Source organism: Podarcis raffonei, chromosome 14, assembly GCF_027172205.1.
Source record: "Podarcis raffonei isolate rPodRaf1 chromosome 14, rPodRaf1.pri, whole genome shotgun sequence".
Classification (NCBI taxonomy): domain Eukaryota; kingdom Metazoa; phylum Chordata; class Lepidosauria; order Squamata; family Lacertidae; genus Podarcis; species Podarcis raffonei.
Window position 1 is genome coordinate 4,872,187 of NC_070615.1, and position 16,093 is coordinate 4,888,279.

Sequence of the window (16,093 nt, forward strand, 5' to 3'; positions counted from 1 at the left end):
AGGGTGCACTATAAATACCCTCGCCCTTAAGGGACTCAGCAGGCAAGCAAGGAGATGCCTTCTTGAATGACAGTTTGATGGGAACAAGGCCTCCTCGGCTAACAGGGCCAGCCAGACGCAAAGCCACATTGGTCCAAAACGACAAGGCTGGGTCGGACACATTTGCCCATTCCATTCTTTGTTTTTCAGAGCCACACTCTTCTTAGTAATCCTTAAAACAAGCAGTTGGAGTTGCTTATGGCAGTGACGCAGAGACCTCTTAAAGTGTGCAGCTGCGACATTCCTCAGTGATTCGGAAGGCTGCTTTGGAGGCACGAGCCGGGAACAAGGCATCAGGGCCCCTGGGATCAGTTTCAAGTTCTGCCACATATAGAACACAAGAACAGCCTTTGCTGGATCAGACCAAATGTGCATCTAGCCCAGTGTTCTGTTTCCAAAGGCGGGCAGCCAGATGGTCCTGAGAAGCAGGTCCCTGGAGAGCCAGCCACACGCCTTCTCTTTGCCTTATTGTTGCTTGTTGAGATCAGGGGCTGATTCTGTTTGAAGGGGGTGGGGGAAGGGAGAAGGGAGGGGGCCTGGGGATGATAGTGCTTAGTTCAATATTGATATCCTACTTTTGTGCATAAAATAAATCAGAGCACCTGCTGCTGCCCCCCAAGGTAAGGTGCTGCGTAGGAATAACAGAGACGACAGGAAGTTGGATGCAGGTGAGCTGTGCAGAAGCACGCTGGCAAGCATGCTCCAAGCAAGCTGCCGGCTAGCTCTGCCAAGGCTCCTTTTATTAGCAGAAGTCAACAATTGGAAACAGTAGTGAAACCACCCTGACGTATTTCCATCTAAGCTCATTTCCAGCATTAGCAAATACACGTGTCAGCAGGTGTTTCCCTCACATATTTTCCCCGATACTTGATTACGTCTGCGTCCCCCGTCATGCTCCAGCCAAGCGATATGTCTAACAAACAAATTGTGAGAGGACAAAAGGTTAGGGGGAAAACCCTGTTTTCTAGCCAAGAAGGCAAAAGGTCAGGGGAAGCAGGCGCAATGCTCCTTGACATACTGTTGCACGTCTGGTGTGAGGTTTGCCTTTGCAAAGTGGAGCGTTACCTCCAAAGTGTTGGCCTCACATTCACCTTGGGCCAGTCTCCGTTGGGCCACTAAGGATGGGGGCCTCCTCTTCCCAGGCCCTTGTGGGGCAGTGTAGGAGGCACCTATCTTTGGGCAGCAGGGGTGGGGAGAGTTCAGCAGCTGCCCAGAGGACTCTCAAGGAGAGGAGGCTGAGGGAACCCTCCACAAGAGCGGGGTGAGGGGCTGCCAGGTCTACAGGCAAGGGGCGACATAACTGGGCTCCTGAGCCCCACAGGGGTGCCGCAGAAAGAATGTGGTTGGTCAAGGGAGCTGTGAGCCCAATAGAATGCTGCTGTCTGCAGGAGAGTTTCTCCTGCAAGTCCCAAAGACCTCAAAAGACCTTTTTGCAATAATTCGGAGCAGGGCTTTAGCATGGCTGCTCCTGTTCTGTGGAATAGCATCCCTGTTGACAGGCACCCACTCTCTGAACTTTCCAGAAACAGTTGGAGACATTTTTGCTCCAACAGACCTTCCAAGCTGGACAAATGGGTCTTTCGCCACGAGTGCCGGCTTCTTAGGTTTTTAGTCTTGTTTTAAGTTTATTTGTTGTTTTTGTGTTTTTTAACTGTTTTAAATTATCTTATGTGCAAATCTCCTTGAGATGGTGGTTTAGAAGGCGGTTGATAAAGTAATTGTAATAATAATAATAATAATAGTAATAATAATAATAATGGTTAAAAGAGTGGATCAAGAAGAGGAACTGGGCAAGAGGAACTCCAGAAAGGGAAGAGAGATGATGATGAGGGAATCTAAAGTGAGACGGAAGGCAATAGAGGGATGAGGGAGGGTGTGAGCCGTTGCCACATTAGGAATTTTATATCTGTACAGCCAGGGGGGCTGTGACAAGATTTGATATTGGACCCTCAGAACTCCAGTGTAGGCCTGAGTGGCACTGACCCAGAAAAGTAAATCCCAGTCCCATAAGGCAAAAGAATAAGAGAGAGGTTGTTCCCTCGATTCCAACACTCGTGGGATGGATTTTGCATATCCATTTTATTTAAGCTACATATTTCTTTCTATGCCCCAAAACAAACCAGTATTGACTTTTAAGTGCCATGTACTTTGCAGCAAAGGACTGCAATCAGACATTGCATTGGAAAATAATAGTCCCTCACACATAAACTCCCTTTAACCAGCCTACATAAATGCTTACTCAGTTGAAAAACAGTTTACCCCAGAACTGGTGAAACCAGTCCTACAGATGCAGTCAACAGGATGACTCCGTTTAACAGAGGAGGAGGAGGAGGAGGAGGGTGAGGACAGCCACACATGGGAGAAACTGCTGCTTCACTCACTAAGTGTATTGCGAGTCCTACGGGAACCTCGGTTGCTTGCCTGGGAGTCACAAGTAGGGCAAGTACTGCTTGTGTGGTTCCCTTAGGCCTCAGGATGTTGGGCCAGGTGGGCCTCAGGTCTGAACCAGCAGCCAGGCTCTTCCTGGATTTCTGTAGACAAAATGCTCACAATCCAGTGAAACGGACCCTGACTTTCTCCTTAGAAAGCAGCTCAGTCGTATTCTTTTCCTGAGGGTCAGCTCAGAACATTTTGGTGCCTTAGCCAGGCCATCCAAACATTGACTTTCATAAGCAGCGGTTCACATACATGGGATCCAGTCCACTGGGAAATTCTCTTGCAGAGCCTCCCCATCCTAATCATTTCCATGAGGATTCTGCAGAAGAACTTCCCTGTGGCTTGTGCCTGACATGGGTCAGCCTGCCTGCATGTCTTTCTCACTCCTCCCACGCCCAGCGAGGGCGGACACTACCTTGCACAAAATTTGCAGGTGCTAATTTATGTGTAATGGTGAGAACTGAGGAACAATTCCTATAACCATTAAACAGAAAATGAAATAAGAGGCATGTTGCTATCCTGGGGGAGATTGTGTCACGACAACCTGTGTGCCTGCTCAGTCTGCTGACCAGGGGGTGACTTCAAGGCCACTCCTGCTCTCCTGTCTTCTGGTATTATTATTATTATTATTATTATTATTATTATTATTATTATTATGCCCTTCACCATAAAAAGAATTAAAAACAGTTCCATCATAAAAATAATTCCATATATAAATCGTAAAAATAATTCCATATATAAAATCGTAAAAATAATTCCATATATAAAAACATTTAAAATAGTTTCTCTACAGATGCAGATGGAGATAAATATCTCTACTTAAAATACTTATTCAAAAAGGAAGGTCTTTAGGAGGCACGAGGAATTGGGGAGAAATTTGTTTTGGTTTGAACTGAAAGGTGAATCTAACCCAATTCACACTTTACAAAACAAAATGTGAATAATCAGAATTCATACCTCTGAATTTTGCAATGCAGTTATTTATGTGGGAAAATGCATATAGTGAAAGAAAGGGTGCGTAAAAATTCGTCTATATTTGTAAATCTAACATATAAAATGCTTTATATTAGGGCAAATTGGTTTGTAAAAAGTGTGTGTGAATTTTGAATAATAATAATAATAATAATAATAATAATAATAATAATAATATGATGATGATGATGATGCCAGTTGGCAGGAGACTACATTGCTGTGGCAAAGACCCAGGCTAAGATGCAGGCCTTATATAGTCCTCTTGCACTTGCCTCCAGCTGCAGTACATCTCATCACCTGACTGGGCTTGCCGGCCTGCACCTGATTCACGTAAGGTCCGCCTGGCCAGGGGCCGGCTCCTGCAAACCCTCACAGTGCTCATTACAGGACACACAGCTACCCTGCACCTATCCCGTTGCTCTCTAACCCTGTTGGGACCTGGGGTTTGGTGTGTGTTTTTAACTGAAAAACAAAATGGGGGGAGGGATTGCAATATATTTCCTTTCCACCAACTCCTTTTTCTTCTGTTGCACAACCACACAGGAGTTCCTTTCCACCTACATAATATACAAATGTTTCTCTGGGTCATTTCACCCTTCTTCCAGTCAGCATTTCCTAGGCAGGCAGAACAATTGCCTCGAGGTTGCTCAGAAAGACTGCTCTTTTCCAGAAGCCTGTGAGACAATCAGCAGTGCCCTGCGTGTTAAATACAGTGATGCAACTAGTGTGTCCCTCATTCTTCTTCCAGGTGGCACAAGCTGGCAGCTTTGACTTTAGACAACTGGACTGGTTGCTAAAAGCTTCTACCCTGGAGAGCAATGTGGTCCCCTCCCCTTCGTAGACTAGCCCTGCCCCCAACATTGCATCCCCCAGCACCTGAGCATAAGGTGTGAACAACCTGCACATACCTTTGCACATACAAACACATTGATACAATGTGTGCAAATTGCTTCTGAAGGGAGGAGAAGTCTCCTTCTCCAGTCAGTGGTGCAGCCATGTCATTTTACTCTGGACTTCACAGCCTTACGTGGATAGGGGCCTTCAGCCTCTTTTGACTGTATATATGATTTTGCCTACGTTTGAAATGTTGTGAGCCAATCTTGCTGTGTTTTGTGACCCTTCCTGCTCATCTTCCTGAGTGGGGTCCGGAACCTCTTCCCTAAAGTCCTGCCCTGACAGTCCCAAGGTAGCAAAATCAGGCAGGAATTGCTTTTTGGGGACTTTTTGTCTAGGGACTGGCATTGGTCTGAATCTCTCTCCCCTCCCCTCCCCCTTCTTACCTCCCAAGGCTTTCATCCTTCTGGCAACTATCCTCTGAAGCTGCTGTGTGGGCAGTGGGGTACTTGGCCACAAGTGGCTGGACAAAGTGACTTCCTTGCACATCTGTGAGGTGCACAAGGAGAGTAGGAGCCATTCCGAGCACAGTGCAAGGCACCCTCCTTTCCCCACCCCCTTAATTGACAGGTCTGTGCAGGCCACAGATGAGGTGGGGAAAGAGGCCCCAAGCGGTGGGTGTTTGGAATTTCCCAGGGTGGAATCACAAATAATTGGTGGGGGCTGCAATTGTCCCATACGGTCCTTATACTCTGCAAACCTGATGAAATTTCCCTGCTGGGTCTTTTGAAGAATCTGTGCAAGCATGTTGTGTTTTTGTTTTACGTTCCTGTACACATAACTAGAGGAACAAGTTAAATTGCCAGATATTCAGCTCCCTGGGAGAAGCAAACTCTCACTGTAAACAAGAAAATCCTCATTCACAGATTTCAATGCTTGCTAAAGCATTTAGGGTTGGCAATGTTCTATCTTCCTACAGGGAAAGAAAGATTTCTGTACCCAGACTGGTTCTCCAGACTTCCCCCCATGCCTGGGGCTCCCAAACCACATTCAACATCCTCTCTCCAAAGAGGAACTGAATGAGAGGTTTGTCAGTCCCTCCTTGTAAGTAGTCAAACAGGATGCTGCTGCCTGAAAGATGTTCCCTTTTGCCCAGAGGCAATAGAAGGGCCTCCCTCTGTTTTAGTCATCTGGGCTCAGGCAGGATGTCATATACAACCTTTCCTTTTTTAAAATTTTATATCCCACCCTTCCTCCCAAAGCGATAAAAACAATTTAAAAGTTCTAAAAGCATCTTTAAAACAGTTCCAGTGTAGATGCAGACTGGAAATAAATCTCGACTTAAAAGGCTTGTTGGAAGAAGAAGACCTTCAGCAGGCACTGAAAAGACAGCAGAAATGGCGCCTGTCTAATATCCAAGGGGAAGGAATTTCAGAGGGCAGCTGCCACAACACTAAAGGCCTGGCTGCTGTGGCAAACAGATGATATTTGATCAACTGGGTGTATGAGAGCTGAGACGATATCAGAACCTCAAGTGTCACTATTTTCCAGGGACAGTCCCAGATTTTTAGAAGCCATCCTGGCTTCTGATTTGATCCCAGAATGTCCTGCTTTTCCTTCAGATGTTCCTATTTTCATCAGAGAAATGTTGGAGGGTATGGTAGTGAAAAATCCAGATGCAGACATTGTTGAGCTTTTTTAAGTTTTGTCCAAAGTTGTTAAGCTTTTCTTGCAAAATATAGATTTTGAGCTATTTTAAATTAAATTTGCTAAAAGCTACACTTCTGACATGGGCTTTCTGGATTTTCCCGGACATTTCAGTGATTTCCGCCTGGACGCTGTTTACCATGGCTGAATACCGGCTATGTCTGGGAAATTCCAGATGTATGGCAACCCTAGGTATGGAGTTATGTGACCCCATGAACCAAGGAGATAAGTAACTATACAACCTTTAGAGGACATCTGTATAGGGGAAGTAATTTAATGTGTGATGTTTTATTATGTTTTTATATATGTTGGAAGCCGCCCAGAGTGACTGGGGCAACCCAGTGAGGTGGGCAGGGTATAAATAATAAAATGATGGTGATGGAAGAGGACATTCCTATTTTCATTGGAAAAACATTAGAGGGTATGCAGTATTTTTTGGTATCATCTCAAGCTGCATTGGGTTTTGTATACCAGAACCAGAACTTTGAACTTAGCTCAGTAGCTAATTGGTAATTCTTTCCACAGCAGCGTAACATGGTGGTGATTATCCTGCCCCAGTGATCAGTCAGGCTGACCCTTTTTGCACTAGCTGCAACTTCCAGACCAACCTCAAGGGTAAGGTAAAGGTAAAGGTACCCCTGCCTGTACGGGCCAGTCTTGACAGACTCTGGGGTTGTGTGCCCATCTCACTCAAGAGGCCGGGGGCCAGCGCTGTCCGCAGACACTTCCAGGTCACGTGGCCAGCGCGACATCGCTGCTCTGGCGAGCCAGAGCCGCATACGGAAACGCCGTTTACCTTCCCGCTGGTAAGTGGTCCCTATTTATCTACTTGCACCCAGGGGTGCTTTCGAACTGCTAGGTTGGCAGGCGCTGGGACCGAGCAGCGGGAGTGCACCCCGCCGCAGGGATTCGAACCGCCGACCTTTCGATCGGCAAGCCCTAGGCGCTGAGGCTTTTACCCACAGCGCCACCCGCTCAAGGGTAGCCCCACACAAAAGTGCACTGCAGTAATCTAACCTGGATTAATCTGCAGTAATCTACATGGAGCTTTTTGAGTCAGCCAACAGCCGAACAAATGAGCCACCTCTACATTTCAAAATGAAATGAATGTTGTTGCCATTGCTGATAACCTAGGCCAGCTTTCTGCATCAATGAGGTGACTTCCAGATGTTATTGGACTATGGCATGGACTGGTTGGATGCGGAGGAATGGTGGGATGTGCCTGCTGGGGAACCACCAAGAGAAGAAGAGTCAGAGGAGTGGTGGTGGGACAACAATGAGTGGCTGCAGGGAGAAGAGGGAAAAGACTGGGGAGAGGAGGTGTCGGAAGCTGAAGGGGTAAACAGGGCTTAGTGAGCAGGGAGGGTCTGTGATGGAGAGAAGCCAAGAAAAGACAGAAGCTGAAGCAGGCAAGTGGGAGGAGGGAGGTCAAGAGGCTGAGATGAGTCAGGCGGGTGAAGAGTCACAGGTGTTGTCCCCCCTTCCCCTGCTGCTGCGACAGGACTAGGAGTCCCCTCTGACTCCTAGAACCAGGAGCTGTATGAAACAGGAGCAGCAAAGACAGGCTTCATGCAGGCACAGTCTCCGATTGCTTGGATGAAGCCCTGGAGAAGAGGAAACAAACACGGCTGTGAGGAGGCCGGACTTTTAGTCACAGCAACCGGTTTCATGCAGTAAGACCTGAGTGAGCTGGCTCCAGCTTTGAACTGTGAGATTGACTGACAGGAATACAACTGTCATCAGTCCCAGTCCACATGCTCTTGAAAAAACAATGGTGCATTAACAGTGGATTTATTCTGCTTTTTTAATTGTTCTGTGATGCTTCCCCAACACTACCACGCTGTCTGCAGGGGCTCTAGCACAGCGAAAACAAACCTAGAACATTTGGGCATTAAAAGTCACAGGGCTTCATCAAGAAATTACAAGGCAGGCAATGGTTGGAAATGAAGCAGTACGAATACCCCAAAACTTTGGGATGCACAAATAGTGAGGTAAGTGGGATCATGTATGACCGTCCAGATAACATCATGAGCACAAATCATCGTAAAGGTAAAGGACCCCTGACAGTTAAGTCCAGTCGCGAACGACTCTGGGGTTGCAACACTGATCTCGCTTTACAGGCTGAGGGAGCCGACGTTTGTCCGCAGACAGTTTTTCCAGGTCATGTGGCCAGCATGACTAAGACGCTTCTGGCGAACCAGAGCAGCGCACAGAAACACCGTTTACCTTCCCGCCAGAGCGGTACCTATTTATCTATTTGCACTTTGACGTGCTTTTGAACTGCTAGGTTGGCAGGAGCTGGGACCGATTCGAACCACCGACCTTCTGATCGGCAAGCCCAAGGCTCTGTGGTTTACACCACAACGCCACCGGCGTCATGAACAATAAACAGGGCATGTGGAGCAGCCCTTAAAAAGTCTAGTGTTACCTTAAGGACTAGCAAATAAATGGTGGACTTCTGGAAGGTATGTCCATAGGCAAAGTACAGGGAGAAGAAGAGAAATTGTTGTAGCTTTTTCAACCAAGTGAGACCCAGAGATCAAATGCCAGAGGCAGGTTTCCAAACGGGCACCTGGGGATGGTACTGCTGAGCAGCTGCCTGGCTTCAGCACCTCTGGAGGACCCCCAGTGCTGCCACCGATACTTTATTCATTCTCCATTGGACATCATGTTGTATGATGTACATCCAAGAATGTAGGCAGCAGGAAGTGGGGGGAGCAGAGAAACGATTTCAGCCTGCATACTTCCCTCCAATTTATGCCACCGTCTTTTATGCCTTGCTGTGCTCTGACAGGCCTACATGCCTTTAGGCCATGTCCACAAATTACATATTCCTGATTCCCATCCCATTTAAGGGAATGTCTCTAAATTATACACTCAGTCACTCTAACTGCTGGCCCCTAACATGCTTCAGGCCTGCAGTTGAGCAAGACGCTCCATTGCTTGAGCTGAAAATTGGGAGGCCTAAAATATTTTGCGACTCCAAGCTGCCCACCCTCAGAGAAGGCTGCTCACTGCAGCTCTGTGTGATGTGCCTACAGTTTGAAAAAGAAGGAAAGATCTGGTAGCAGTGAGTGATGGAAGTGATGGATCTGTGCCCACGATCACCCTGAGAAGCCACTCCCAGTCAAAGGAGGCAATACCCAGCTAGACGGACAAAGAATCTGGCACGGGGCAAGGCACATTCCTCTCAGGCGCCCAGGGATTCCCAGGCCGAAGTTCTAGGGGAACAGGCCTGGGACCCAGCCGCTTCCTGTGGTCCACCACAGCACAGGAATAACAAGGCCAAGTGACTCTTCCTTGCTGGGCACCCCCATCTCCCCAAGCAAGAGTCTTGTGGGTCAGGGGGCTGCATCTTGGGAAATGCGAGATCCAGCTGTATTCAATACCAAGTTCTCTCATCTTGTGTCAGAGCTATTCCACTTCAGGTAGCAAGGGAGGGCTCACAGCACAGGATTGTTCCTCCATGTGCAAAAATGGTTAATATATTTGCTTGCTTAATACATTCCACTACTGATACAAAAACAAGTAACTAAATCCTTGCATCTAGATAGCTAGTACACCCATGAAAAAAGGGCGAGGCAATAACCCTGGCATGCTAGATTTATTGCTGCAGGGATTTGAGGTGTTTGTGGAAGAGGTTGCCTGCCTCTTCAGGGCCATGCACTGGGGAAATATTTGGGTACTCATGCATTGAGAGTATTATTCCTGCATTGCAGGGGGTTGAACTAGGCAATCCTTGGGTTCCCTTCCAACTCTACAGTTCTATGATTTTATGATTCTGTTATTCCAGCCAGGCTGTGCTTGCATCCAGTTATCCTGCTCCATCAGGATTGTGTAGACATGCAGCCAGATTATCTGTTCTCAGAAGAGTTGCCCATTGTATCCCTGTGTGAGTCAATGATCTGGGCCCCATGTCCTTCTGATCAGGTCAGTGACTTAGAATCATAGAATCATAGAGTTGGAAGAGACCACAAGGGCCATCGAGTCCAACCCCCTGCCAAGCAGGAAACACCATCAGAGCACTCCTGACATATGGTTGTCAAGCCTCTGCTTAAAGACCTCCAAAGAAGGAGACTCCACCACACTCCTTGGCAGCAAATTCCACTGTCGAACAGCTCTTACTGTCAGGAAGTTCTTCCTAATGTTTAGGTGGAATCTTCTTTCTTGTAGTTTGGATCCATTGCTCCGTGTCCGCTTCTCTGGAGCAGCAGAAAACAACCTTTCTCCCTCCTCTATGTGACATCCTTTTATATATTTGAACATGGCTATCATATCACCCCTTAACCTCCTCTTCTCCAGGCTAAACATGCCCAGCTCCCTTAGCCGTTCCTCATAAGGCATCGTTTCCAGGCCTTTGACCATTTTGGTTGCCCTCCTCTGGACACGTTCCAGTTTGTCAATGTCCTTCTTGAACTGTGGTGCCCAGAACTGGACACAGTACTCCAGGTGAGGTCTGACCAGAGCAGAATACAGTGGCACTATTACTTCCCTTGATCTAGATGCTATACTCCTATTGATGCAGCCCAGAATTGCATTGGCTTTTTTAGCTGCCGCGTCACACTGTTGGCTCATGTCAAGTTTGTGGTCAACCAAGACTCCTAGATCCTTTTCACATGTAGTGCTCTCAAGCCAGGTGTCACCCATCTTGTATTTGTGCCTCTCATTTTTTTTGCCCAAGTGCAATACTTTACATTTCTCCCTGTTAAAATTCATCTTGTTTGTTTTGGCCCAGTTCTCTAATCTGTCAAGGTCGACTTGTGGAGTATAAGAGGGCATCAAGTTCCTTTCAAGAGGCATCACACTTTCTCTTAGAATAAACATTTTCAGGGGTGAGCACGATTGCAAAAAGATCCCATTTTAACTCTGAAAAATGGAGCACTCCCTCGGCTTCCAATGTGTGGGGTGCTCTGCCTCACAGACGACACAAATGAATGTGGGTTTATATTAATGTCATTTTAAGCGAATTGTCAGCAATTGGGGCAGTGGGAAAGGGGAAAGTGCAGGCTTATGTAGCTCAAAGCTAAATATTTTTATACCTCCCCGAACCTAACCTCTGCCGACGTCATTCCTCATTCAGTTCCCACATGTGTTGTTCCCATTAGAAATGTAATGACATGCCAAAATCTGATCTACCAGGGCTGCTGCAGTTACGAAAATATTCTTCCCCTGCCTGGCCTGTGAGTGAAAAGCAGAAAAAGGGTTTCATGAGCCAATCAGACCCTCAGTTGTGATGCTACCCTTGAAGCTAGTTTTCATCTTTTAGCCAGACTTTATGAAAAGGTTTATCTTCTGTTCATTTGTGGTGTTTTATTGTTTTGTTTTTATAAGCATCTGTTTTTGTAGTTTTGTATTTTAAGTAATTGTCAGCTGCCTTGTGGGGTATTTACCCTGAGAGACCTAAAAACACTTAAATAAACAAATGGACTTTTAATGTCCTGAAGGATTTCAGCTCCCCCTAAAAAGGTCGTGTGAACTCTGGTGTGAACACAGCAGAGTGTTTGCAAACTTTGAACTACATGGTCCAGGCACAGTCTCTGAGGACCCTGGGACTGGATACAGTTCTATGATAAGGGCAAACTTGGCTGTGTGACATGCAAGGCTGCCTTTAGGGCACTGGCAACACTCTGCAAACATTATTAATTTGGAATAGTGATCAGCAGCTTGTTTTGCATGGACAGTTGATAGTGCAGGTTAGAATATCCCCACAGGGTGTTTAGTTGCTGGCATGAAGCTGCTTTGACTCAGAAGTCACCCCCTTTGTTCTGAACTCTCTTCCTCCTGTCTTACTGCACTGCAAGGGGAATTATTTTTTTACGCATGCTCAGGGATATTCTCTTCTTGATTAATGTGAAGTTCATCTTACTGCTAGCATTTTTGTATTTATCTGAACAAAGTGTGTGATGGATCATAGTATAGCCCCTGCCCTGCTCACAGGACTTATAAGAAGCAATTGGATAAGGCATAATAATAATAATAATAATAATAATAATAATAATAATAATAGCATTAATTTGCTTACTTCAAAAAGTTTAAAGGTGTAAAAGGCAAAACACATAAAACAGTGTATCAATAAAACCATTTAAATAACTCATAAACAAAGCCAGCAGAAAGGCCTTAAAAGCCTTCCCCATCCGAATATGTATGGGAGAACATCTGTGCATGCTTAGAAATATTCTCCTCTATACAGAGTTAGACCATTAATCCATATAGATTCTGCACTGGCTCAGACAGGAGCTTTTCACAAGCCAACATGGAGATGGCAGGATTGAACCTTCTGCATGCAGAACAAACGCTCTACTTCTGTCATGTAGTTCTATGTTCGAAGACTGAGAACTGTCACTGGGGTGGGAGAAAGAGAATGATTGTGGGGTTGGGACCTCAGTTTCCTGCAGCAAAGGAAGACTGACTAATCCAAATCCTCTCCCATATCTTAAAACAGGGCAATAAACTTTACTCTGGAGGTTAACCAATGAATTCTGGGGTTGATTCATCAGCAAGGCAGCAAGTTAAGAAGAGAGCATACTTGGTCTTTTTCTTTCTTTGACTGTTTTGTCTCTGGCATGTTATTGCAACAAGGACATGTGGGGAAGGGGAAACAGAAATTTGTAACATGGCCTTTCCACTATAGCATTGTCTGAAAAAATTGTAAGTAGCATTTGAGTTGTGTCTACAGTACATTTGTTTCAATTCAAGCAATGGATGGGTTTCAAACTGGTTGTCCACCTAAGTTTTAAAACATGTTATTGCTTGATTTTATTGTGTTTCTTTTAGTACAATTATATCTTGCATTTCTCTTACAGCACGAGAGGGAAAACCTGTGACCCAGGGTCTCACCTGATGTGGTCCTCAAATGCCTTCTGAAGTTTCCCACTCTTCCATCCCATCAGGGCTCCTTTTTTCTGCTTCCTCATTTTGCCTGGATTTTTTATGTACATCTCATCACCCACACACTTTCTGTGCTTCTGCACACTAGTTGCTGGAAACTGCAGAAGGGGAGAGGCCTCTTGTGCTCAGGTTCTGCTTGCATGTTTCCCGCCACAGGCATCTGGTTGGCCCAGTGGTGTAGCGTGGGGTGAGGGCTGGAGAGGCCATGGTCCAGGGGCCACCACAACAGGCTCCCTCATCAGAGCCTGGATCTGATGTGTGAGGGAGCTGCAGAGACAGGCAGCTTCCTTGCGCCAAACGCCGCAACTCCATTCCTGGGTCAAGCCTGACCCGGGGGTGCAGAGGAGAGTAGGCAGCAACACTGTGCCCGCCCAGCTGCAGCTCCATCCCCAGGTGAGGCTTGACCCAGGGGCAGAGAGAGGCTGCAGCATGCAAGGCATCCAGCTGCAGCAGCTCTATAGCCGGGTCAAGCCTAGGCATTCTAACCGGAGGTAATAGCCATGGTGGACATCAAAGCCAGGCTGTCCTGATTCCAGATCAGTTAATCCAGAACATTTTTGTCTCTGGCTCCGCCCACCATAGGCATGCAGGTTATGCCCAAGGGAGTGCGACCCTCGACAAAAGAAATAGATTTCCTACCCTTCCTCTACAGAGCCTGGCTCTCTTTCCTTCAGTGCCACCCTCCCAAGATGAGGTAGATCAGGCTGAGGGAGGAGTGGCCCAAAGACTCATGTTTTATAGGCTATAAATGCCATATATAATGACTTTTGTTGTAATTGTGATGCTTAGCTTGTTTTTCATTGCTGCTTTGTTAATAGTGTTCCATAGATATTAACTGGTTTTTTAAAATTTTATTATAAGTATAGTTTTATTGATTTCCAGTACATAACAATTACAAAAGGGTGGAGAAGGCAAAATCCCAGCTTGCCTCCCTCCCCACTCCAGGACCAATCAGTCTATTTTGAGTTTGCCAAACTTCAAGCTTTGATTTCGGTGGCTGCTGTTCTTCAGGGTCATCAGTAAAGTATTTTATAAAGAGATTGTAATTGTTTCACTGATGATTTGTTAATTATTTTATATGGTTTATGCTGTACTTGAGATGTTCTGTTATGCTGTATTACGATATTCTTTATTGTTTGCAAACCACTTTGGGATTCATTTGAATGAAAAGCATCTTGGAAATACAATCAATTAATCCAAGGAAGTTGGAGAGCTTAATGGCTTGAGTCTGCCTTTGAACCTGCTCCCCCTTGGAATGTATAAACGTAAAAAGAGCCTGGGAGGGGGGCGGCCATCGGGTCCATCACCCTCTTCAAGTTCTCACAAGATGCCCCAAAGGAGGAGAAGGCGCAGGGCGCACTGGCCACTTGCGCTCCGGAGGAATCTCCCGCTTCCGACGGCGGAGGTGGAAGGCAGCAAGGGCCGTCCATGGTCTTCACCCGCCTCCTGGGAAAGCCGTCCAGGCCGGTGAGGGCCATCCTGGGCCGCGTCTTGGGGGAAGAAGCAGAAGCGCCGTCGGGCCGCGAGGGTGGACGGAGGCTCCCCGGCAGCGGCGGCAGCGGCTCCTGCCTTCTCGCCCCGTCCCTCTTTGCCCTTATATAGGCATCTCTGGGATCAAATGGCAGGGAGAAGAGAGAAAGATGCGGAGAAGGAGAGGAGGAGGGCTGGGGAGGCGGGCGGGCGGAGGAAGGGCGGCGCGAGCCCTTTCCCAAAAAAGTATTGGATGTCTCCAGGAATGCACTCGGCCCCCGGGGACGGCGGTACTTATCTGCCCGGCGCGACTGGGGAGGCGCTCGCACTTCAGCCCGGCCCTTCGTCTCCGCGCAGCCCAGCCTCCTCCAGGAAGGCAGCTCCAGACGCAGCAGCAGCAGCAGCAGCAGCCAGACGCACAAGTCCGCCGCCGCCGCCGCCGCCTTCGAACCGGGACGTTCTTCTTCTTGCCGCTGACCCCCGACCACCGCCGCCGCCATGGATGCCATCAAGAAGAAGATGCAGATGCTCAAACTGGACAAGGAGAACGCCCTGGACCGGGCCGAGCAAGCAGAAGCCGACAAGAAGGCGGCCGAGGACAGGAGCAAGCAGGTGGGCGGACGCCCCCTCGGGGCCCCGCAGGGGAGTGGAGGGAGTTTGGAGGGGGGCTGGGGAATGTGGGGAACCACCCCCCGAGGCGGCGAGGGGGCGCGCCAGCAAACGACCCTCCCGATTCTCGACGTGTTTCCTCGGGAGTAAGGTCCGTGGATCTCCAGGAGGTTCCAGACCGACGGGCTGCCTTCCCGGCGTTGGGTTTCTGGAGAGCTTTGTAAGAAAGAGGGCGCGCGGTGGGCCGTCGAGGAAATTTGCCTAAAGTTGGGGGGTGTCTTTCTTTTTTGCCCCTGGAAGAAGCTTGGCTCACGGGAGAGAAGGGACCTGTACCTCCTCCGGAGGAGGCTGAAGGGGAACGTTTCTGGACGGTGGCTCGACGGTAGCAGGCCCCGCTCCGCGGCTCCCAGGTCGTGGATGAGGAGAAGCAGGGTGTGCCGGTGGGACTTTTTGACACACCGAGACACAGGCCGGCCGGCCAGCTTTCTGAGCGTCAAACTAGTTTCACTGCAATAAGAGAAGCAGAATCCCTACAGCAGGACCAGAAGCCTCTTTTCTCAGAAGTAAAATCCCATTGGGGGTGGGATTTTACTTCTGAGAAAAGATACAGAAGGGCAGGCAGTGAGGCTGCCCATTGGGCTCAAGGGCCCTGATCCTGAGGAGGCATGCCGAGAGGATTTAGCCCACAGCCTCCCTGTGGGAGGAAGCCCCAACATTCCCCCTTCTGCTTGGCTTCCAAGTGGGCATGAGGGTCCTTGCCATCAATCAGTCCAGGCCAGCTCAAGCTTGTCGTGACTAAGCCCCACTGAAAATAGTTACTCACAAATAACTTGTTTTGTTGGTTTCAGCAAGATTGACTAGTGACTAAGTATAGCTGAATTGGGGTAGAGTTCAAATCAGGGACTGTCTCCCACCCCACTTTTTTAAAAGTGATCTCCAGAGTGGGGTTAAAAAATAAAAAGAACAACCAAACCCTCTAAGTCAATAACTATATCTAAGCACAGGGTGTTGACTGGCCTGTGGATGGGGCTGAGTCCACGGCTCAGATCTGTTGCATCCTGCCTCACATGCCACTTGGTTAATGCCTTTTCTCCTGCTTCTGGTCTTGTCTGCCCATGTGATGGAGACCTTTAAAAAT

General features: G+C 47.8%; 1 protein-coding gene across 18 annotated transcripts in view; it reads left to right on the forward strand.

The window, feature by feature from the left end:
• Positions 1 to 14,642: 14,642 nt before the first annotated feature.
• Positions 14,643 to 16,093, forward strand: part of TPM1 (tropomyosin 1) — a 32,831-nt gene continuing 31,380 nt past the window's right edge. For 3 of the 18 annotated variants that reach the window (XM_053365956.1, XM_053365949.1, XM_053365942.1), the window contains exon 1: positions 14,658 to 14,958. In XM_053365956.1, coding sequence (XP_053221931.1) covers positions 14,845 to 14,958 — 114 coding nt within the window. In that variant the 5' untranslated portion in view covers positions 14,658 to 14,844. Of the gene's footprint in view, positions 14,959 to 16,093 lie in introns of all 18 variants that reach the window. The other 15 variants (XM_053365951.1, XM_053365953.1, XM_053365950.1 and 12 more) reach the window with 12 other exon arrangements.